The sequence below is a fragment of the Squalius cephalus genome, assembly GCF_949319135.1.
Source record: "Squalius cephalus genome assembly, chromosome: 11".
Taxonomy (NCBI): domain Eukaryota; kingdom Metazoa; phylum Chordata; class Actinopteri; order Cypriniformes; family Leuciscidae; genus Squalius; species Squalius cephalus.
Genome location: NC_137132.1, coordinates 24,175,912 through 24,200,301, shown reverse-complemented (window position 1 = coordinate 24,200,301; position 24,390 = coordinate 24,175,912). Strand labels below are relative to the sequence as shown.

Below are 24,390 nucleotides of genomic sequence, written 5' to 3'. Positions count from 1 at the left end.
AGAGGGCGATGCAAAGCCATTATTGTCCCATTTTGAAAAGTTAGCAGACCTTTTCTGATTTACATAAAAAAAAGAGACATCTAAAATACACTCAGTAAATGTATTCAATTTCTGTATATGTAAATGAATGCAAATTAGTCCATATTTAATTAGATAATGCCTTGTTTGCATATTTAAAACTAGTGAAGTATGGTCACATCCTTTTAGTTTATTTAATTTTTTTACCCTATTGACCTTGGGTGTCTGTCTTTAATTCAGTAAGTAGTTTCCAGTTCATAGTTTCATAACTTTAATAAAGAGATTCTAAAATTGCAACTGTTATTACTTCACGTTTATTGGGCGTAGTAAGAGTTGTGGTATGCTATTTAAAACTCAGCTGCAATACATATACTTTGAACAGTAAAAGTTGTCAAAATACAGTAAAATGTGAAATAATATTACCATTTAAAATAACAGTTTTATATTTGAATATACTTTAAATTGTGATGATAAAACTGCATTTTCAGCATCATTACTCCAGTCTTCAGAGTCACATGATCCTTCAGAAATCATTCTAATATGCTGATTTGCTGCTCAGGAAACATTTATTATTATCATCATCGTTGAAAACAGTTGTGCTGATTAAGATTTTTTCAGGATTCTTTGATGCATATAAAGAGCATTTATTTGAAATAGAAATCTTCTGTAGCATTAATGTCTTTACTGTTACTTTTTGATCAATTGAGTGCATCCTTGCTAAACAAAAGTATTCATTTCATTCAAATAAACAAAATCTAACCCCAAACTTTTGAATGGTAGAGTACGAACTGTTCAGTATGAGTATACAGTAAGTAATAGGTCAGTATTCCCTTCTGAACACAGATCGGTGTATGACTGAGTCTTACCCAGCTGGCATTTCTCTCCATGGTATCCGGGTGGGCACTTCTTCTGGCAATCTCCGGTTTTAGGGTCACACGGCTCCCCGTCAGAGCAGTTACATCGCTCACGGCAGCCATCGCCAAAGAAACCGTCATCACATTCTATACGTGAACACGACATACTGTATATCTCCATGTACCTGTCTGACACAACTGCTTCTAAAGCTGTAGAAACATCACCTACCTGCCAGGCAGTGTTCGCCATGGTAGCCAGCTTTACAAATGCAGGCGCCTTTTAGGGGATGGCAAGAGAGAGAGTTTTCCTGCGAACATTCGCATTCCTCCGAGCAACCCGCACCATGGGTCCATTTGGGACATGCTAATGTGGAGAAACACTATTTTACTACACCTCAAAATAACTGAAAGTGAAAATGACTGTGACATACTATCCTAGCATAATAAATACTTACGCAGGTGGCAGAATTTGCCATATTTTCCGGGTGTGCAAAGGCAACCCCCGTACAGACGATGGCAGCGTCCGTTATTGGGGCAGTTACACCTCCTCCGACAGAACCTCCCATAGAAACCCTGCGGACAACCTGATGACATCACACACGGTACATCAGTGAAATTCCACAACGTTCCTCTGGATTTCCACAAAGCACAATACATCACAAGAAATGTTAAGAATTATCTGACCAGCTCTAATCAGAGAGGAATTTCAGAGACAAACAGTTGATGGATGATGTGATGAAGACAGAAAAGGGCAAACAGAGAAGACGAAAAGTTTAAGGAACTTAAACCCAAGGGCTCCAGGTAGTCTGGGATCATGCTTGCCATTTATTTATACATTTATTCATTTAGCAGACACTTTTGTGACTTTTTTTTATCATACTGGATAAAAAGATTCTGGTATTATTGTATTCTTGTTTTAATATTTTTTATAGTCTCTTATGCTCAGAGAGGCTGCATTTATTTGATCAAAAATACAGTAAAAAGAGTAAAATTGAAATATTAATAAAATAGCTGCTATACTAACAGCTGCACTGCTTAGTATTTTTGTGAAACCTGCAATTATTTGATAAACAGAAAGCTAATAGAAATAAATAAATCCTATTTTAACATTTTAAATGTCTTTACTGTCACTTTTGATCAATTTAATGTGTCCTTGCTGAATAAAAGTATTACTTTTTTTTCCAAAAAGTTTCAGGACCCAAAGAAAATTCACTCTCATTTTTTAACCTAAAAACATTGCCTTTGAAAAAACAGTTTCTTTACTTCTAAAAATGACATATGTTGTGTTGTAATTGGACTGAGACACTTGTAGACTATCAAACAAGCAGCAGCCCAGAAACTACTAGAAAAGAGGGAAAAAAAGAAATATACCTCTTCTTATATTTCTCTCTTTTCAACACGAGTCAACATGAGTCGACAGAAAAAGTTAGCATTACAAAATGAAAAAGATATTTTTATGAATATTGAAATATGACACTGCAAGTAGAGAGGACAAAGGAAACATCACAAGCCATGAGAATTGGAAGATGTTAAAAAAAAAGACGAGACATAAAGCTTGTGTGCAGTACCGTTTTCACAGTGCAGACCTTGGACCCCTGGAGGACACAAGCACTTCCCCGTCACTGGGTCACAGCGGCCCCCATTCTTACAAACACACAGACTGTTACACTGAACACCATATGTGCCCTCAGCACAAGCTAAAAGAAATACAGAGAGAGAGAGAGAGAGAGAGAATGCATTAGTAAATACATGTTTAGGGTTCTCAGAGGAACCGAGAGATATACAGCAGCCACCGTACTTTCTGTTGACTTTATAGGGTGGATTAAAAATAAGACGGTATGGAAAATTCAAATCGCGCTCCTGTGAATTTACAATGACGGGTTTGGAGATGCTCTAAGGACTGCGGCTCTCCAACATGCTGTCAATTTATGTTATAAATTAGTTGAGTTATAGTGTCTCTACAGGAAGTCCTTTGCTTAGAGTCATTGAACTGCTCTGCTCAGTGGATTGATGGGAGTTCTGTATAAGTAAGGGTGAGTACAGCAGGGAGCTGCACATCAGCTAGGTGGGGGAAGAAGAAGAACAGGAAAAATGGCACCTGTTTCTCATTATATATTGAATTTAGGTCTTATACTCAGTCTAATATTCTGTCATGTAAACTATGAATGTGCTTCTTTTGTAAACATACATTGCCCAGCCAAAAAAAGGTTGATGGTTGGATTTAAATAGGCAAATGCTATGATTGGATCATTATTGCCGTGAATATTATGTTTCTAGCAGGTTGTATGTTTTGCAACAGTTCTTCTAAACCTAATTGATGGAGTGTGTAGCTTTTCATTTCTGAAACAACCATGTAGGAAGACTCATCATGGCCATATTTCAGGAAGACAATGTCAAGATTCATCAGGCTCAAATTGTGAAAGAATGGTTGGGGGGGGAGCATGAAGAATCATTTTCACACATGAATTGGTCCAGACCTTAAATTCATTGAAAGTCTTTGGGATGTGCTGGAGGAGACTTTACAGAGTGCATTGTCAATACAAGATCTTGACCAAAAATTTACGCACCTCTTGATGGAAATAAATGTTGTGATGTTATATTTAACGGCCTACTATATAATTTACTCCAACTATATGACTTTTATCCAGATATTTACCTTGATTTCCAGTCTGGATGATTCAATGTTAGTTGGCGAAAGTCAGACTCAGAATTACGTAGAAAGATTTTTGCAGATTCCATCCAGTTGGAGGAGTCGATTACACTACGCATGTTTCTTCTGCTGAACACAAAAGATGATATTTTGAAGAATGTTGGTAATCAATCAGTTGATGGTAGCCATTGACTTTCATAGTATGGAAAAAAAAAACAGTATGGAAGTCAATGGCCACCATCTAATGTCTGTTTAGCAACATTCTTCAAAATATCTTCTTTTGTGTTCAACAGAAGAAAGAAACTCATACAGGTTTGGAACAACTTGAGGGTGAGTAAATGATGACAGAATTTTAAAAATATTGTTAACTATCACTTTAAATTGAAGCTGTATTTCTTTAATGTTTTAGTTCAGGTCAGAGATCAACGATAGTAGAGAATAAACACACTCACTGTCATTACAGGTGACCCCAGTCCAGCCGGGCGCACACGCACAGCGATCCTTCTCTAACGCACACACTCCTCCATTAGCACAGTCCTCACAGCTCACACTGCAGTCGTCACCGAATGAGCCCTCCTCACACACTGACACACACAGTTCAAGATATAGTTATGTGTCCTTTCCTTTTTCTGTATGTTTATGTCACAGTTCTGATGTTACCGTTCCTAGTTTCTCTTACTAATCTTGCTGATGATGGTCAGTTCCTCTCTCTGTTCTCGGTTGTGCGGGTGTGCTGGGTAGTAAGTGTGTGTGTCGTCATCATACGGTCTGCTTAAAGCGGCGGTGTAATGCAGAAGTTGAGGGGGGCGGCGGAACAGCAAGTCCGGCAAACGTAGGACCTCAGGCTCATCTTCACTGCCAACCACGTCTTCCTCCTCCTCCTCCTCCTCCTCCAGTTCCCTCTCATACAGAGCTAAACGCGCAAAATGAGACCGAATGGAAAAGAAAAGAATAGAGACATACACAGAGAAATAGAAATTAGGGTTATTATAGATAATTAAAACTAAAAACAACTTTAAAAACAATAAAACAATAGCAATAAAAAAACAATAAAAATAATAAAATATATAAAAATAATAAAATAACTTTTGTTACATGAATTGAAATAAACTAACTTAAAATAAAATAAAAAACTTAAACTTATGTAAATTATGTATTTTTAATGACAAGGCAACATTTGTAAAACTGATAGAAAATTTAATAACAATTATGTAGACTTAAAAACAAAACAAAAAACTATTCAAAATATTAATATTTATTTTATTATTGCCAAGGAAACATTCTTTATTTTCATTTAGTTTAGTACTTAATGTACTAAAATAACTAAAACTAATACTGAAATAAAATGTTATTAAAATGATATAGATAATAAAAAATAAAAAACAACAAAATTATTAAAACATTAATAACATTTAAAATAAAAACAAAAATTAATTTAAAAAATATAATAGTACCTCAATGATACTATAATAGCACTGATAGAGATTATATAACATTTCACCAACTCAAAACATGTCTTCTAGGTGTCAATAATACTCTGATTTACAACATTTTGCATCACTTGCTGTGTATGAGGTCAGCACTAAACAGCCAATCAAACTTGTACTCACATGAGCATGATTTCTGGTCATAGTCCAGTCTGAAGCCCACCTGACAGAAACACTCATAAGAGCCCAGGGTGTTTACACAGTACTGAGAACATCCTGACGTCTCGGACACACACTCGTCTATGTCTGAAGAGAGACATTCATATTAAAACAGCCTTCAAGGTAACAAAAATGTATTCAAATCAACTTTAAATAGCCCATTTGGGAGGAAAACAGGGGAAAATAGATTAATGTGTAAGTCTATAAAGTTAAAGATGTAGTTCAGCGTTAATGTAAGACTCATTCTGTGATTAAGAGAAGGTAAAATGAGGAAGACATGATACTAAGCACACACACACATACCATCACATGTGCAGCCGTTGGGTGTGTATCCAGGTCTACAGCCACACTCATAGCCTCCAGGGTAATTTTTACAGAAGTGACTACAGCACGCCTCCCCGTTTTCACACTCATCGGTGTCTGTAGACGACAGACACAAATTCAGAAACATTTTCAATTACTGATATGAGAGAAAAAAATCCACAATGTAACAACACAAAAAAGCAAAGTGTATATATATATATATATATATATATATATATATATATATATATATACACACACACACACACACTTATACAATATAAACACAAACTTTTATGTTAGAATTGTTTAATTGGAATTAATTAATTTAAATCCATAAAATTATTGTAATTCAGATGTATCTTTTTCATTAGGATTGTTATTAGATTTGTCTGTCATTATACAGTTATTCAACTAAATTGCAAAAATGCATATATTTACAGAGAATTATTTAAATTAATTAAATTAAAAAGTGTATTTTATTTAACAAAGATGCAATAAATTTATCAAAAATATCAAGTACATGTATATTCCTACAAATTTATATTTCAAATAAATGCACTTCTTTTGAACTTTCTATTCATCAAATAATCCTGAAAAAAATGTATCACAGTTTCCACCAAAATATTAAGCAGCAGCACAACCGTTTTCAACACTGATAATAATAACAAATGTTTCTAGAGCATCAAATCAGCATATTAGAATGATTTCTGAAGGATCATGTGACACTGAAGACTGGAGCAATGATGCTGAAAATACAGCTTTGATATTACAGGAATTTTAATTTGTAATATTTCACAATATAACTGTTTTACTTCTTTCAAAAACATTTAGCGTATGGTAGTGTATATATATGGTAGAGTAATTAATAATATTAAAACAGCTACATTTTACATAGTGAAGGATTTGCTAGAAAACCATCAAGCGGGGCACATTCTGTACCTATACACGTCTTGAGGTCCTCAGCGAGCTGGTAACCTTGGTTACAGGAGCACAGGGGCCCGCTGGTGGTGTGCTCACAGTGATGAGAGCAGCCACCGTTGTTTTTCTCACAGCCGTTCACGATCTCCATCTCTATACCTGCAGAGAGCGTCACTCCACGTTAGGGTTTCTACAAGGTTTTCTAATCACTGATTGGCGCGTGTCAAATACACTGACCAATCACAGACTGTTTGGCTCCAGTAAACTAATTCCACATGTCAGTGAACTACTGAGATAATCTGATAATAGTTTTCCAAAGTGTTTTAGGCTTCCACCGAACATTATTTTAAAAGACTCACAGAGCATGTGTTAATGTGTATGTGTACTCACGATAGCACTGTTTCCCATCAGCACCCAGCTCGAATCCCGGATTACACACACAACGGAACGATCCCGGCACATTAGCACAGCCGTGAGCACATTTAGCCTGACCAGACACACATTCATCAATGTCTGGGAGAGGAAACGATTGGGCAATTAGGAAATATGCCAGTGTAAAACTCACCACTAGTTTTTGTGTGTGTGTGTGTGTGTGTGTGTGTGTGTGTGTGTGTGTGTGTGTGTGTGTGTGTGTGTGTGTGTGTGTGTGTGTGTGTGTGTGTGTGTGTGTGTAAGCGTGGCAATGTATGTTTGTGCACAGCAGGGGTGAGAGTCTCTTCATGGGGTCTGCTGAAGTCTCATAAAGTCTGGACATAAAAAATGAGGTCCAGACAAACATGTGTACCCATGATTTTATACTGGCCTGCACACATAGTAACTAACAGCAGGCTCGTTACACCAGTAGTGTGTGTGTATGTGTGTGTGTGTGTGTGTGTGTGTGTGTGTGTGTGTGTGTGTGTGTGTGTGTGTGTGTGTGTGTGTGTGTGTGTGTGTGTGTGTGTGAGAGCAGGACATAGACAAGAGTTCAGTTTTATGGCACAGCTGAAGAGAGATTTGCTGTGGCCTGTGGCCAATAGAATTGCACAGAGAGAGAAAATAAATAAATAAATAAAATAAAAAATATATAAAATAAAATAAAATAAAATAATAAAAATTATATAAATAATAAAATAAATAACAAAATAAAAAATGAAATATAATAAAATAATAAATAAAATGAAATAAAATAAAATAAATAATAAAAATAAAATAATATAATATAATTAATAAATAATATGACAAAATAAAATGACATAACATAAAATAAATCTGTCTGTCTGTCTGTAAGGCCTAAAAAAAAACTTTCAAACTTCAAGACTGTCAAAAAAAAAAAGTTTAACATTCAAGCAAACGAACCATCAAAGTTTGTCTTCACAAGCTTTCCTTTCTTCTTATTAAAATTACACTTATTTTATTTCATTTTAATCCTACTTCTATAACACATACATTTCTGGGAAAGAAATATACACAATATTTAATCAAAATAAAAAATACAAATGTCTGTAATTGGCTATGGATTATTCTATTGGTAGTAATTAAAAACGAGACAAAACAGTGTCTAAGGTGGCACAAGATAAGCATTATTTATCTGTAAAAAAAGAAAAAAAAAAAGTTAACATATGTGGGTACATGTCTGTGTACACAAACCTTCACATTTCCTAAAGTCAGCTTCCCGTTTGTATCCTGGTCTGCAGCTGCACTGCACCTGTCCGTTCACATTACTGCAGATATGAGAACATCCACCATTATGTTCCTTACAGGGATCCTTCACTGAGAGAAAAACACAGTACACACACACACACAGACAAGTGTTCACATAACCATCACAATATTACTACAGTAAGTCAAAGATGGCGTATGCATGTGAACTCACATTCACAGTGTTTTCCGTCTCTTTTGAGCTGGTAGTTGCTGCGACATTCACACTTGTACTGGTCGTTTCCCAAATCGACACACCTGTGTTCACAGCCGCCATTCTTTACGGAGCAAGAGTTGACCACTGGAAAAGAGCCACAAACAAACAGCCACTCAGTGCTTTCTTAACGCTCCTTTGCTAACGCTCTTACAACCATTTGGTTACTATTCGGTTCGGTCAACCCAGACATTTGACTGCCAGATAGATTGTAATGGCAAACTCAGATTTTCTGTTTGTACAGGAAGGAAAACTTTCATTGTAAATGGAAAACATTTCTGAATCAAATCCAGTTTGGAGTTTGTGTATATAATAAGAGCTTTGGAAGGTTCTCATTCCCTTTATCTTGCTCTCTGAATGATGATGTTTCCATGTCGTGTCTGAGCTGGCAGATTTATGAAGCCTTAGGGGACAGGTCAGCGCTGTTGTCTCGCTGTGATGACATCGCCAGGCCTGTCACAGAGTGATGACACATCCAGACTCTGTTTCAGGTTAATGAGATCAGCAGAACCAGAGCTCAACCTGCTGTGTTTACGTTGTTTGTTGAGCTAGCAGAAATAATGGGAGTTTTAGGCAGCCTGCTGTTGCTCTCCTTCCCAGAATGCATTGCTATAGGTGATTCACAGATGCTACTCAAGATAGAGAGATACTACTCATGATACATGTGTGTTTGCGAGCATGTAAGCGATTTTTAAAGATCTTACCTATGCATGTGCGAGCATCGGCGTGCATGCGGAAACCCTCTCTGCACTCACAGTGGTACGAACCCAGTGTGTTCACACACGTCTGCTGGCAACCACCGTTCAGCTCCTCACACTCATCTTTATCTGTGGGGACAACATGCATGAACACACACATGTAACAAATAAGACATTGTCTGCCTTCACTTGAATTTAATAAGTGAAAATTCGGCTTTCTTTCAATCAATCAATTATTTATGTATTTATTTAAAGAGGGCTATTATGTTTTTTTTTACATTTTTAAATTTCTTTAGGTGTAATGTTGCTGTTTGAGCATGAAAAAGGTCAAAAAAGTTAAAAAGCACAAAGTCTATCCAAAGGGAGCTATGCTCTATATCAGCCAACACTGTTTCTGACCTCACTAAAATGTTCCTGCCCAATTCATGCGCAAAATAAAGGAAGTACGGAGCCCCCCTAGTCCCACTTTGTCAAAAAAAATAAATTATAACTATCTCGTGGCCTCAAGATAGTAACTCGTGGCCTCAAGATAGTAACTCGTGGCCTCAAGATAGTATCTCGTGGCCTCAAGATAGTAACTCGTGGCCTCAAGATACTATCTCGTGGCCTCAAGATAGTAACTGGTGGCCTCAAGATAGTAACTCGTGGCCTCAAGATAGTATCTCGTGGCCTCAAGATAGTATCTCGTGGCCTCAAGATACTATCTCGTGGCCTCAAGATAGTAACTGGTGGCCTCAAGATAGTAACTGGTGGCCTCAAGATAGTAACTGGTGGCCTCAAGATAGTAACTGGTGGCCTCAAGATAGTAACTGGTGGCCTCAAGATAGTAACTCGTGGCCTCAAGATAGTAACTGGTGGCCTCAAGATAGTAACTCGTGGCCTCAAGATAGTAACTCGTGGCCTCAAGATAGTAACTCGTGGCCTCAAGATACTATCTCGTGGCCTCAAGATAGTAACTCGTGGCCTCAAGATAGTAACTCGTGTACTATCCTCAAGATACTATCTTGAGGCCACGAGTTACTATCTTGAGGCCACGAGTTACTATCTTGAGGCCACGAGATAGTTATAATTAATTTTTTTGACAAAGTGGGACTAGGGGGGCTCCGTAAGGAAGCGTGGTCTAGCTGAGTTGCATTAGTAGTGTGTTTTCGCCATGTCCAAGAGACGCTGTTTTTTCCACCTGGATCTAATGCAGTTATGGTAAGGGGCGTGATATTTCTGAAACCCGCTCGAAGCGATTAACCAATCACAACACACTGAGGCCCCATCCACACTACTGCGTTTTCGTTTAGAAACGGAAACCTTTTGCTACGTTTGCACCTCCCATCCAGACTAAAACGGCAAAAACGAAGACCTAAAACGGAGAAGTTTAAAAAATGCTGCCGACCCCGTTTTGCGTTTTGAATCTCCGGAGGGCGTTTTAGTGAAGACGGGTCAAAACGGAGGACTTTAGAAACGACGACGCAGAGGCGGTCACGCTCGGCTCTATGATTGGGTGTCATCAGTCATGGAGTATACAGGTAATATTCAGTACCAGTAAACTCCACCCGCTGGAACAGTTTCTTACAGTAAGAAACTGCCGCGTCTCAGGCGCGGCTCGCACGGAAAACGCGTGCATGCTAGAAATAGAACCGACGCCTATTTTTAATGCGACGGCCAAGCGTGTTGGAAGCGTTTCCAGGCAAAATAGAATACATATTAATAAATGACATTTTGATGTTTGAAAGTCTCTAGGTTTACACCGGCACGCGCATGCCCAGTGTTGGTGAATGGTCACGTGATCCGCGTTTTCAGTCGTTCTCAGTCTATGGTCATTCTAATGTGGACGGAGATCAATCTAAGTGAGATGACCAGTCAGAGCACACTTCGCTTTTCGGAAGGAGTGGCTTCCTAGAGACTGGAACTAAATAGACCGTTACTGACAGACTGAAAAGAGGGGTGCTGCAACAATGTCAAATATTAAAAAATAAATAAATAAATAAAATAAGGTGTTTTTTGAACATTCAAGAGTGAACACCTATTTTACAGTTGTGGTCAGAATTATTGGCACCCCTGGTAAATATGATGGCTGTAAAAATAAATCTGCATTATTTATCCCTTTGATCTTTCATTCAAAAAATGTGGGGGGGGAAAAAAAAAATCACATTATGAAATCAATGTTTTTCTCCAAAACACATTGGCTATAATTATTGGCTCCCTGCAACCTTCTATAAGATAACAGCTGAGTTTTCTTCTATAATGCCATCACAACTGTAGTAGACCCCAAAAACAAAATCAAGACTTTGTAAAAGGGCATTTGTCTCTAAATTCATTCATTCGTTCATTCATTCACTTAAAGGGATACTTCACCTCTGGGAAGATGAATGTGTATTTAAAATAGGTCATTTAAGTAGAAGAAATGTGAAGAAATTTTTGAATTTGGAGCTTTCTAGACTGAGAAAAGCCAGAAAATTTATTTTTGGCTTATGTGGATGAAAGACAACAACTCCCAGAATGCACTTGCTTCGCTGCCTTAGGAGGCCACGCCTACCGGTAAGAGTGCGCAGTTGTAAACAACAAAGCTAGCCTACGTGATGAGTTTGCGAGGGATTTAGAGATCGTACAAAATGTCCGGGATTCGGCTTTTGCGTTCTACAGTGGCCATTCATCATGTTTACTGTGGCGAGCAGGACGAGGCTGACGGCCGCGGGAGAACGGCGCGAGGCCGGTGGCGTCATTACTGAGACGCGCCGGGTCTCGCATCTCTCACGGAGGAGCGGGAATTTTTCTTAGCAATGGTAAAACGCACATCAACCGATCACTTGTTTAGCGTTCATGTAAACACTACATTCACATTCACCAATCGGAATGAATTCAGTTAGATTGAAAGGTGTGCATGTAAACAATGAATGGCGACCGCAGAACGCAAAAGCCGAATCCCGGACATTTTGAACGATCTCGCCCGCCGGACAAGTCCGGGAAAAGGAGGATGGTTACTTACTCAGCTTTCTCCTACTATTCAGCTTTCTCCACAGAACAAGAGCCTGCTAGCTTAGCTTCCAAAGAAAGAGGCTGACAGTGACACTGTGTACATTCTGTGAGTGAGATCCCACCCTGTATGGGCGGGCTGAAAACATGCGGAACAACGCCATCTACTGGCTGTAGTCTTTAGCCTCTGGACAGAAAATCCTCCGATGACGCAAAATGACGATTTTTGCGTCATCGGAGGATTTTTTCCAGACAAAAAATACATAAATCTCTTGTCTCAGGGGGATATGAGGGTGGAAAGCATGGTAATTCGAAAATACTACAGGTTTTCTACTAATACAAAGCTTAATGCTAAATCCTGAAGTAACCCTTTAATGTCTAAATATGGCTGTGGGTCAAAATGCAACAGCATTGGTGATGCTGATAGGGGCTGTGTACAGCAAAAAAAAAAAAAAAAAAAAAAAAATTCCAATTGGTAAAAACACTGGTAAATACAAAATAATAATTCATATATTATTTTATAAATAATTTAAATCAATGATTTTCTGCTAGTAAGCATGGTACTTCAGATATCAAATACATGGAAAATACATTACATTTTTGGAAATATTACTTTTTCGCTCTGTTCTGTATGAAACATTATCATGCTCAATGCATAAGAGATTTTCCATAAATAATAATAGTAAAACTGTCACTATGAGGAATGTGCTTATATACACGAGATTAATGGTGACCAGCCTTTTTGTTCATGCCATACAATTCTTTAATGCTTTAACAGATGTTTGCTTTTAAAAACGTATTTAAAAGAAGCCTTAGGTAATGTTTGAGGAGAAAAGTGTAAGGATTGTGGAGTTATGGATAAGTCTGTAGTGAACAAAAGTTAATTCATCTTATGCATCTGAAATCTGAAAACAGATTTCCTATCATAAATTCACACTGTCAGAACAGAAGAGAACAGAAATGAGCTGTCAGATCTCACTCTTGTTTTTAAGTTTTTGTATTGAAAATATAACTTTGTTCATATGAACAACTTTAAAATGTCAAACTTCTGAATTCCCAGAGGAATGTGCAATGTTCTAGAATGAGACGGCTGCTGTCTGATACCTGATCATTCATTCCTAAGTAATTAGGTACAGTATATATACTGTAACGTCTGCTGAACACATTCACATGTGTGTCCAAATTCGTTCTGCTTTGTCAAAGAACTCTTTCCAAGATCAACACAAGTTACTTCAATGTAATAATATATTGTTGGGAGCCATTGCAAATGTTCAAAAATACATGATATTGTAGCTATGTGAGAGGTCATTTACAATCTCAGTGTTACATGGGTTTTGTCAGACTCTTGTCATGGGATGAATTCCTACAGATTCCTACATGTACGCAGTCAACTACGGGTCAAGTGCTGTACTGCCTGCCCCATGACTGGATTATTGAATGTGGTTCATTAGCAATAATTAAACCTTCTGACTCTAATGAATTCAATTACATCCATCTGACTATTTCCTAAAAATCGAAAGCAGCAATTACAGACTCAGAAGATTTACATGTCATGTTACAAGACATGAAGACTATCAAATTTCAATTACAAAATACCACTGTGAATTTACAATAAATTACTAGATAGTGGATATAGTTGAACTCATAAAAAAAATCATCTTTCAAACAAACTTCCACATTTTTTTCTTAAATATTTGCCCATGCAAATAAACAATCAAATTAACAAAACAAAATTAACAGTACTAATTTAACCAGCCTGCATTTTCTATAGTATTTCTTCATCAGAACGACCTGATAACAGAACTGCTGCAACTCTGTGTTCTGTTCTCTCTTTTTCTAGCTAGGCATCTTTACACAGCTGATTTAAGGCTGCTCTGTGCCTGCTCAAAATTCGGTGTAAAGACATAATGCTGAAAAAAAAAAAAAAAAACAGGACTAAATGAAAAGCAAGACTAAAGGATGCCTGCTCTGACCCACCTTAGCCCCTAGAATAAAATTAACCTATTGAAATTGCTGTGTAAATGAATTTATGCCACCTCAGAGCAGCATTAAACTAAAGACACCTAATAGCCACTTCAGAAGTGCTTCTGTGCCATCTTTACGGTGTAAATGTGGCATCTCTCATACACCTGTTTCCTCACCTGTAGCCTTTCAGTCCAGCAGGACCTGAGACAGCAGGCCGGATCATCATTCCCACACTTACACACTAACAGCTGAGATGGACACATATGTAGAACTGACTCTCTCAGCACATTCAGGCACTATTGCCCACACAAAGCCCATTACACATCATCTTTCATCTCATGATGAAACCTAGCCAAAACTAATGGTCTTAAACAAGCCCCCGATGCAATCACATGCACAGGATTGATTAAAGGGTAATTCCTGGTTATCATTAACAGAGAGCATTGCAAACTACTCTTTACTTACTTACTTAACTTACTAATGATCATGACAGTATTATTGCTATACCTGGTCAAAAAAGTCTCAGAATGTTCTTCATTATCATGAAAGTTTATTATCTGCATGCGTTTTAAAGCCATATCAGTCTAAACTTCTGATATATGGTTTTCTGAATGTCAGAAGGCACATCCCGTGAGTATTAAATTCAGTTCTCTTTCACGTCTTATGGCTCTTAAACTGTCAAATACACACAAGTTCACATAAACACAGTCGGTTATGTCTGTGAACGTGAACAGCAAGTAAAGAAATCGCATGTGTATATTAGATCTGTGTATTAAAGTGAAAGCAGTGTAATATACAGTATCTACTGCTAAATATGATGTTAATATGAATCAAACAACTAAAGAAAAACAGAAAAACAGTCACTCCTCTTAACTGAATAACTTTAGTAGCTTTAATTAAGAATACATTTCTTGAATGCTGTTGTTAAATAATCTGGCGAGGAGATAAGCATGGCGGACTGTGTATAGCTCACTCAGGGCGGGTCTATGCTAATAGGGCGGAGTCCGTCAGCAGTCGTGGGCGGGGCCTAATTATTTGTGACCACATGTGCTAGAATCTGCAAAAGGCTTGTTCTGAGACACAGCTTATGATTTATGTGGATTAAAAAAAGAGTGGGTGGATTTTTATCATTATAGTGTGGGTGTGCCGACACAAATTTATGTTCAAACACCATGTAAAAGTGAATTTTGCATAATAGGTCCCCTTTAATTTACTGCTGCTTATTTTTAGGTATTAAAAGGGTCATAGAATGAGAATTCAAATGTTCCTTGATCCTTTGACCGTTAAGATAAAAAAAATACCCTGTAAGTTTCTAAACTCAAAACTTTCTTGTTATTACAAAAACTGCTTTTATTGAAACCAAGGCCAGCAAACGACAGGATCTTAAAAGTGGAGACTTGTGACGTCACACTTCAGCTTTGGCCCCGCCCACTGGAGCGTTAGTGAACAGTGACATGAGAACGAGAAAAGATCGATACAGGATCAATACCATTAGCTTCCAAACGATCCTAATGCTAGGATAGTGGGGGGGGGGGGGGGGGGGTGGGGGGGGGGCACATTGACATTCCCAACAATGTGAATGTCTCAGCAGTGCATTATTTGTTTGTATTCGGTGTATTTCACGGTTGATTATTTGGCAAATTTCGGCGCAGGCTTTGCAAACAGACTTTTACGATATGGATCTGCCAGCAACGCCACAAACATGCAAGTAGTCATGTTTATTCTAATGCCTGATCTGTGATCAGTGATTTCTGATGTAATTATTCAAGTTCAGACAGATTATCTCTCAAAATATTGTTCAATACTGTTTATGCATCAGTAAATCATGCCAGTGACTAAACAATCAACTTCACGTCGTTTCTCTTAGAAGGATGAAAATAATCTTATTTAAACTGTGATTAAATTATATAAAGAACACTCACTTTCCAATTGCCCAAGCTGTCAATCAAACAGCGCGAGTTTATCTGGACACTTGCCAAAACTCGTTGAAATCAATCATCACAAAATCTTGACTCTGTTAGTACAATGAAGCTCTTACTGTATTTACATCGTGTTTGCATTGTTATTTGGTGAAAGCCAGAGGTGTAATTTTATACGCGATCAACAGACTGTCTGTCATCTGCTCAATGCTCATCACTGCAACCTTTCATGTAATGGGAATAGATCATTACGATCAATACTTTTCACGATTCCTTAATCTCGATAGCTGTAATAGTAAAAACGTAGTAAAAGATTTAGAGAGAGTTCCACATGTAATACTAGCTATTGCATATGCAAACATGTCAGCCAATCACAGCAGTGGGCGTTTACACTGAAGTCTCAAAGCAGACACGCCCCTTAAAACAGAGCGTTCAAATCAGAGGCTAAAATCAGGCTTGAAAAAATGCCTTTTATTTATAAATTATGACCATTTTTGATGTTAAAATCATACTAACATTATAAGGGCACCCCAGGGAAACATTATAAAATATTAAAATAATCCAGTCTATGACCCCTTTAATAATGTGGGCTCCTTTCTCGAATGTTTGTTTTAAGCGGGTCACTCTGATTATAGAGAGGTTAATTGTCTTCAGAAACATAATATAAACTCGGATGTGAGTGTGAGTGTGCGCTTACCTTGGCAGGATTTCCCATCATCTCCGAGTTTACTACCATCAGGACACCTGCAGTAATAACTGCCAATAGTATTACAGCACGTGCCTTCACATCCGCCATTCTCGTCCGCACACTCGTTTATATCTGAAAAGAAAGAAAGAAAGAAAGAAAGAAAGAAAGAAAGAAAGAAAGAAAGAAAGAAAGAAAGAAAGAAAGAAAGAAAGAAAGAAAGAAAGAAAGAAAGAAAGAAAGAAAGAAAGAAAGAAAGAAAGAAAGAAAGAAAAAGAAAGAAAGAAAGAAAGAAAGAAAGAAAGAAAGAAAGAAAGAAAGAAAGACCCTGAGCATCCATATAGACTATTACAATCTTTATATTGTGTTTTGGAAACATTAAATCATTAATATGCTAATAAGAAAAAAGACAAAATCAAATTGCATTTTGAGTTTTGGTCATTTTTTCCCATCTATCAAGTACTTTAGATGATTTTGATTTAAATGTCACCCATTTTTGAAAATATTAAATACATCTCTTGTTATTTGATGCCCATTTCCTTCTAATATTTAACTTTAAATCCATCTGGAAAATCTGTCTTTCTTTATCCATCTACTTCCTCTTTATATTTTGATTAGTTTCCTCTCTCCGGCATCCTGGTTAGATCTGTGAAAGACTTTCTCTAAAAATGTTTCCTGTCTCATGCCTTTGTTAACAGGACATTTTGCAGTCATTTTAACATAATTGTGAAACAATGTCATCACACAGACATAAACAGACAAACCACACAAACAAACCCACTTATATAAACCCCCACACAACCAAACACACACCATGCAGCGCTCAGACTCAGTACAAGCTGGTCCAAACAGCTGCCTTCTGCTTGACAGTTTTTTGCACAAACTTAAAACGATGAAAGCAAAAATGTTTCACAATAAGTTCAAAGAAACTTTTCTTAAAAATCAATCAGTAAATACAATTATTTAGTGTGTATTTCTGTAAAGCCTCAGAAACCAAGGATGGGTCGCCATAGCGAAGGTTCAGGCCACACCCACGCTTGGTTTCTAAGGCAACACAGCATCACCAGATGAACTTCACATCTGACTATAATTTGAACATCAACTATCTAATATTATAAAAATCTGTATTTTGAATGTTATCAAATGAGAACATATATATATATTTTCACTCATCTCCATCTGTTTTCTACTTTCTGTTTTCTTCTCCCTCACAACCTTTGACTCTACGACACGGCACTGACCTTAAGCAAACATGCCATAATAATACAGAGTGCTGACAACATCTTTCCTGTGGAAAGACAAGGACAGATTTGCAGATGTTCTGAGAAGTTCGGCGTTCTAACTGTGGTGCTGTTCACTCGCTTATACAGGTTTGCAGAGAAAGATGCCAGAATTTTCTTTCTTGGGTGAACTATGCCTTTAAGTGATTTCACAAAACTAATTTGCTGTGGCTAAAATGTGTGTAAGGACTGGCATGCACACACACAAATACATCTGAGAATAAACATCCACTCCGCCATCTGTTTAGCTTGTTTAGGCCCCTGTTTTCCACGTTTCACACCTGGTGATCGCTCTCATTGTCATTTTAAATCTTTCAACCTCTAGATCTGTTTTGTATCCAGACCTCTGTCATTAATCTTGCTCTGGCCCTGACTGGGAAACAGGAACAGGGAATAGAGCGATGAAAAACATCTAGAAATAAAACAAGAATAAACAACAGGAAATGAAAAGCAAATGGAAAGACCATTTTAAAAGGTTTTTGAACTAATTCAGTTTGTGTTGTGTAATATTCTGTCAACATTTATATCTTTTAAAGAGGTTTTTGAGCTGAACATATTCTGTATATTGAATGCCACAAAGAATGTACAACACAGAATGTGTTATTGTATTCCACTGCAATACTTTTCTAATGTTTTTTTAATTAAACATGCATTTTACCATTACGCTTGCGCCTCACATCTTTTGGAGTGTCTCACACATAAAACACTTTCTAAAAATGCTGTGCTCGAGTTAAAAGTTAACTTTTAAAAAAACACATCTTTATCCACCTTTTTCCTGACGAGCCTACTGGGTTTTAGATTATGAGTGGCACATCCGGTTTGGAGAAGTTCCACTCAAAAAGACTGAAATGAATCCGTGTCAGTTTGATTTAATGGGCTGTATAATTTCATTCATGTTCTCATGTTCAGACTTCGAGAGAATAACGTAATGCTTGGTATTTTTAATGTGACTGACGTGATATAACAAGAAGAATATCTATGGCAAGAGCTCTTTTCAGTCACTGCATTCTTTTCCTCCTGATTCTTTTCTTTTTCCATTTGTATTCTGCTGCTATTTAAAAGATAATTGCGACTTTTTATCTCACAATTGCGAGTTTACATCTCGCAATTCTGACTTTATTTCTCAGAATTGCGAGATATAAAGTCAGAATTGCGTGAAATAAAGTCGCAATTGCGTGTTATAAAGTCAGAATTGAGTTTATATCTCGCAATTCTGACATCTTTTCTCAGAATTGTGAGATATAAACTATTCTGCTGTAAAAAAAAAAAAAAAAAGTCTTAGAAAAAAAAGTCTTTCATCTTAGAATTGGCGACCTTGAGTGTCCAGAAAGGCGCCAAATAAATAAAATGTATTATTATTATTATTATAGAATTGGACTTTATATCTCACAATTGTGAGTTTATATCTCACAATTCTGAGAAATAAAGTCAGAATTGCGAGATGTAAACTCGCAATTGTGAGATAAAAAGTCGCAATTATCTTTTAAATAGCAGCAGAATACAAATGGAAAAAGAAAAGAATCAGGATATAAACTCACAATTGTGAGATATAAAGTCCAATTCTAAGATGAAAAAAAAAGACGGACTTTTTTTTTTTTTTACAGCAGAATAGTTTATATCTCACAATTCTGTCTTTATAACACGCAATTGCGACTTTATATCATGCAATTCTGACTTTAGATCTCCCAATTGCGTATTATAAAGTCAGAATTGCGTGATAAAAAGTCGCAATTGCGAGAAAAAAAGTCAAAATTCTGACTTTATAAGACGCAATTGCGACTTTATTTCACGCAATTCTGACTTTATAACACGCAATTGCGACTTTATTTCACGCAATTCATATATCTCGCAATTCTGAGAAATAAAGTCAGAATTGCAAGATGTAAACTCACAATTGTGAGATAAAAAGTCGCAATTATCTTTTTAAATGTTTTATTCTGTGGCGGAAACAAGCTTCCATAGTTCTCTCCTGATTTAATTTACGATATATATCACTGGAATGCACTAAGAATCTGTTGTTTTTCTCCCCAAATCCTCGTCTCTTTCCAGGTTTGTTTTGACATGGATGCTTTAAAGTGTAATTGTCTCCTAAATATACCCAACTAGCTGAATTTTGCCCAATTAGATAAAACATGTTTTTTTTTTATTTGGGGGGAATGGACTTGGTTGATCTTTGTTGCAGATCAGAAACAAAGGATTTTATATACAGAGTCTTAAATAGCAATATAAAAAAATGTAACATTTACAAATAAATTAAAATAACCGAGGTTTAAACATATCCATACATTTAAAAAAAATTACAATATTTTATATTTGCAAAATATTTGATGTGTAAATATATATATATATATATATATATATATATATAAATTGTCACTGGAGATTGTGCACCCCATTGCAATGTTATTCTGTGTGTTTGCCAGCGTGTTATTATTTGCTGGTGTTCTGGTTGGTTATTGGCTCAAGTTAAAATGGACCAGCTCCCAAGACTCCTCTCATGAGTATTTTAATGTATGGGATTTTTGACAATCCATGAATTCATTCAGCTATATAAAACACATCTCTTTCTGACTTGTTCTGATATGCATTACATATAAACTGATGGCCGTAATTTCTGGGCCAGAGCGATCAGAGGTGAACGGAAATCTAATAACCGTAGCTATCTTTCCTCTTTCCGGGGATCTCAGTACAACTGGCCTGATACGTTCTGCAGACGACACCTGACAAGACCTCACAAGGTCCCTACATAGTGTCTTTTTCCCCTCAGAAGCAAATAAGAGGATTATTGTAGACCTTTTAATTTTAGACATAAACTCTTACTGCTTTTAAATGCACAAATGAGTCTCAAAGGAAACATAACACAATAAAGATTGGGTATTTTCATACTCTCTAATTCCTTTTACTTTGTCTCAATGCATGGTAAAGTCATTTGGTTATCTCTCAGGGTTATGAATGCTTCGAGGAAAAGCAGCAGTTTCTCATGAATATCCCCTGTCCTTTCTTTGGGAAATCCTCTTTAATGGGTTAGACAGAGCAGTTACAAAACGTTTGAGCTAACTGTGTGTCCGATCAGAGAAAAAGATAGTTGTGTGTATACTGTAACTGTACAGCAACTGTCTGCCCATCTCTCAGCGTGTATTCTGTTGTATAGTGATCACACAGATCATTGCATTTGGCCCTGTATTATCCTACATAAACACACATATCCAAACCAGGCCTCACATTCAAGCATGACTTCTTTTCAAACAGCAAGGGACTTTGAAACATCTGGCAAGCATTTGCACATTAATTACGCGTTTCCGCAATTAACGGATGATCTGTATACAGCTACCAACAGGATGTTTCAATAATCGATCAAATATTAAGTAACAGGTGCTTTACTGACTCCATCAAAATAACTAATTATGAAGAGAAAACAAATTACCACCATTTTGGTAATCACATATGAAGATTCACAAACTATATAGCCATGACTGTGTTTCAAGACCTAACAAGCCTACTTAGACAAAATGTGGTCAGTAAGAGGTCATTAAGAAGGTCAGTAAGAGGTCATTAAGAAGTCACTAGGTTCCATGAAAAACAGTAATATTGTAAATTATTATAAATTACTGTCTCTTGATCAATTTAATGTGTCCTTGCTGAAAGTATCAATTATATTACTTATATTAATATATCAAGAAGATCCCTCTAAATATTTCAACTGTTTCCTCTAAGAACAAAAATATTAAAGACCATATTGCACTAGTTAATCTCACTTTTGTCTCTTCAAGAGTTTCAGAAGAGATGTCTCAAATGTGCTCATATTAGCCAACCAAAGTCTGCAATCAAAAGTCAATATAAACGGTCTTCCAACTTGTTATCTGCTATCAAGATCAATTTTATAGCACTCTACTTTTTCTGTGTCTCTATTTTGTCTATTTATTTCTCCTATAAGGAATTTTAGAAGAAACATGATCTGAGACAAAGTTGAAAGCTCCATTTAGTCTAAGTTTCATGAATCACTAATAAGCAATACTAATTTTCCTTCAATAACTTGTATTTCATTTATAACACTGAATATTGACCGCTAATAATACTGTATAAAGACAGATCTTTAGGGGTCTAGAGGGTTTCGTGTTAAAAGCAACAGAACATTCCAGCGCACACACACAACCGGTTCATGTTTCTCTCTCAACTGAGATCACCTGCTGAGTGGAGACGTTAAATTCATTTTCTTCTGAAGATCTCACTTGAATAAAGTTTTAAATGTGCCAGACTCACTCAAGATATAACCTTTTGACCAGGAAACTCACTCCTCACTCTCAAGGACGCTGATTTCATTGCCAGAGCGTCCTGCAGCAGTGAAGTTCTTGTTCAAATAGGAGTTTCTCACCAAACCAGCATATGGAGCATGTCAGTACGACTTACACTGAAAGGTCTGTCCGTCCTGGATAAGCAAGCTTTTGAACAGAAAGTAATCTATCTGAGGACCTCAATCATAATTAGTTCAGAAAAGGTGAGTGAACTGAAGGATAAAGACATTGAATAGAGTAGTGAGAAAGTGGAAAACTGGAAAAACAATTGACTCTTTCTTAATAAATGTTCCGGGTCTCATTGCGCATGATTGATCAGGACATGTTATTCTGTTATTCATTAAAACTTTCTCCGGCTCTGAAATGAATGTTATTTTCTACGGACATAATCAAGGCCATGCAGACAGGGGGAAAACAATATTGGCCAACAAGATCCTTACATTTTTGGCGCTTGCTCATGCAGAAGTCTGTGCCATGATGCTACAGTGCCATAGAAGAACCATTTTGGTTTCCCAAAGAAACTTTCAAATCATAAAAGAATGATTTTAATGATCTGAAGAACCCTCTTTCACTAAGAAACCTTTGTGCAATGGCAAGGTTTCATGGATGTTTAAGGTTCTTAATGGAACCATAGATGCCAATAAAAAAACCTTTATTTTTAAGCATGTAGGGTTTTCTGACTGGTTGCTAGGTTAGCCAGCCAAAAAAAATCGTAAGTACTGCTGCAAATAACAATTATTTTGATAATCAGTTAATCTGTTGATTATTTATTTGATTAATCAGATGAAAAATCCAAAAATTATTAATTATTACAAAATGTATATAATTGCTGTCCCAATGTTGTCCTCCAAGGCTATGAAAACAAATATATTAAATGCGTTTATTTTGGCTATGTCGATATACATATTACATTATACATGTACATTACATTAACACTCAAAATTGTGTAACATTATGAACGATTAAAGGATAGTTCATCTAAAACTGAAAATTCTCACATTATTTACTCACCCTCATATCATTCCTAACATGTATGACTTTATATCTTCTGTGGAAAACAAAAGAAGATATTTTAAAGAATGTTTGAACTTTTTTTGTCCATAATGAAAGTCAATAGGGTCCAAAACAACAACATCATCTTTTATGTTCTGCAGAAGAAATAAAGCCATTCAGGTTTGGTGAGTAAATGATGACTGGATTTTCATTTTTTGGTGAACTATCCCTTTAAATGAAATGATGCCTTTCTACATTCAAAACAGTGAGGCTGGATCTGTACTGAAATTATAAAGATGTCAACTGGACTATATAAGAATATAATATATGGATATCTGTGTGTGTCCATGCAAAGAATGTAAGATATGTGACCCAATTTATAGAGGTGCCTAAACAAGTTGTTTGTGGATCAGTAACTCTTGAACTCCTCAATACTCTGTGGTATTCCAGGGAAGTATGTAGAGTCAGGACCCTCAGTGGGGTTGTAGCTCTTAACTCCAGTGTAGAGCAAACAAGATGGAGGAAAGGAAACCCTCAGGCAAACTGTCTCAAACACACTCAGCACACACAGACACATCTTTAAACACTGTCCGCTTAGCACATATTGTAAACCTGTAAACAGGGAAGTTGCAGTAATGGACAGTGAAGAGCTTGTTTCCCATGAGTCTCTTCAACCCCATCAGGAAGACACTGTTGTTTAATAGAACAGCACAATATTTTACATTTTTAAATGGAGAGTAAATGAAGACTTTTTGTAGCCTTCCTCAAAAGATTTCAAGACCAAATGATCTGAGATCTTATGACCAAATTAATTTTCTAGCTTTATACTGTTTGTCAACAATTGTCTCATGTGTCTATTTTCATTTCTTCTAAGCAATTTGAGGAGAAAAATCTGAAACAATGTTGAGACTTAAATCAATTAATACTAGTTGATACTTAATATATCGGTAGCACTTCAGTTTAGGGTCCAATTCTCACTATTAACTAGTTGTTATTAGCATGCATATTACTAGGATATATTGGCTGTTTATTAGTACTTATAAAGCACATATTCATTCCTTTTTCTGCATGACCATATTCTACATCCCTTAATCATACCCAATACCTAAACTTAACAACTACCTCAATAACTATTAATAAGCAGCAATTAGGAGTTTATTGAGGCAAAGTCATAGTTAATAGTTAACAGTAGTCTCTGTTCTATTAAAGAGTGATTAAATTGTCCTCTAATATCTAAATAAATACCTCTAAGGCACAGGTGTGTGTTTATATGTAATGTTCATACATTTAAAAAACAAAACAAAGATG

General features: G+C 36.5%; 1 protein-coding gene across 2 annotated transcripts in view; it reads right to left on the bottom strand.

The window, feature by feature from the left end:
- Positions 1-24,390, bottom strand: part of egfem1 (EGF-like and EMI domain containing 1) — a 55,977-nt gene that overhangs the window by 21,035 nt on the left and 10,552 nt on the right. For both annotated transcript variants that reach the window (XM_079884993.1, XM_079884994.1), the window contains exons 5-18: positions 16,530-16,652; positions 8,988-9,110; positions 8,245-8,370; positions 8,019-8,141; positions 6,783-6,905; positions 6,414-6,551; positions 5,472-5,588; positions 5,133-5,255; positions 4,202-4,435; positions 3,975-4,106; positions 2,441-2,569; positions 1,328-1,456; positions 1,102-1,236; positions 885-1,019 (exon numbers count right to left, since the gene is read on the bottom strand). In XM_079884993.1, coding sequence (XP_079741119.1) covers positions 885-1,019; positions 1,102-1,236; positions 1,328-1,456; positions 2,441-2,569; positions 3,975-4,106; positions 4,202-4,435; positions 5,133-5,255; positions 5,472-5,588; positions 6,414-6,551; positions 6,783-6,905; positions 8,019-8,141; positions 8,245-8,370; positions 8,988-9,110; positions 16,530-16,652 — 1,890 coding nt within the window. The remainder of the gene's footprint in view (positions 1-884; positions 1,020-1,101; positions 1,237-1,327; positions 1,457-2,440; positions 2,570-3,974; positions 4,107-4,201; positions 4,436-5,132; positions 5,256-5,471; positions 5,589-6,413; positions 6,552-6,782; positions 6,906-8,018; positions 8,142-8,244; positions 8,371-8,987; positions 9,111-16,529; positions 16,653-24,390) is intronic.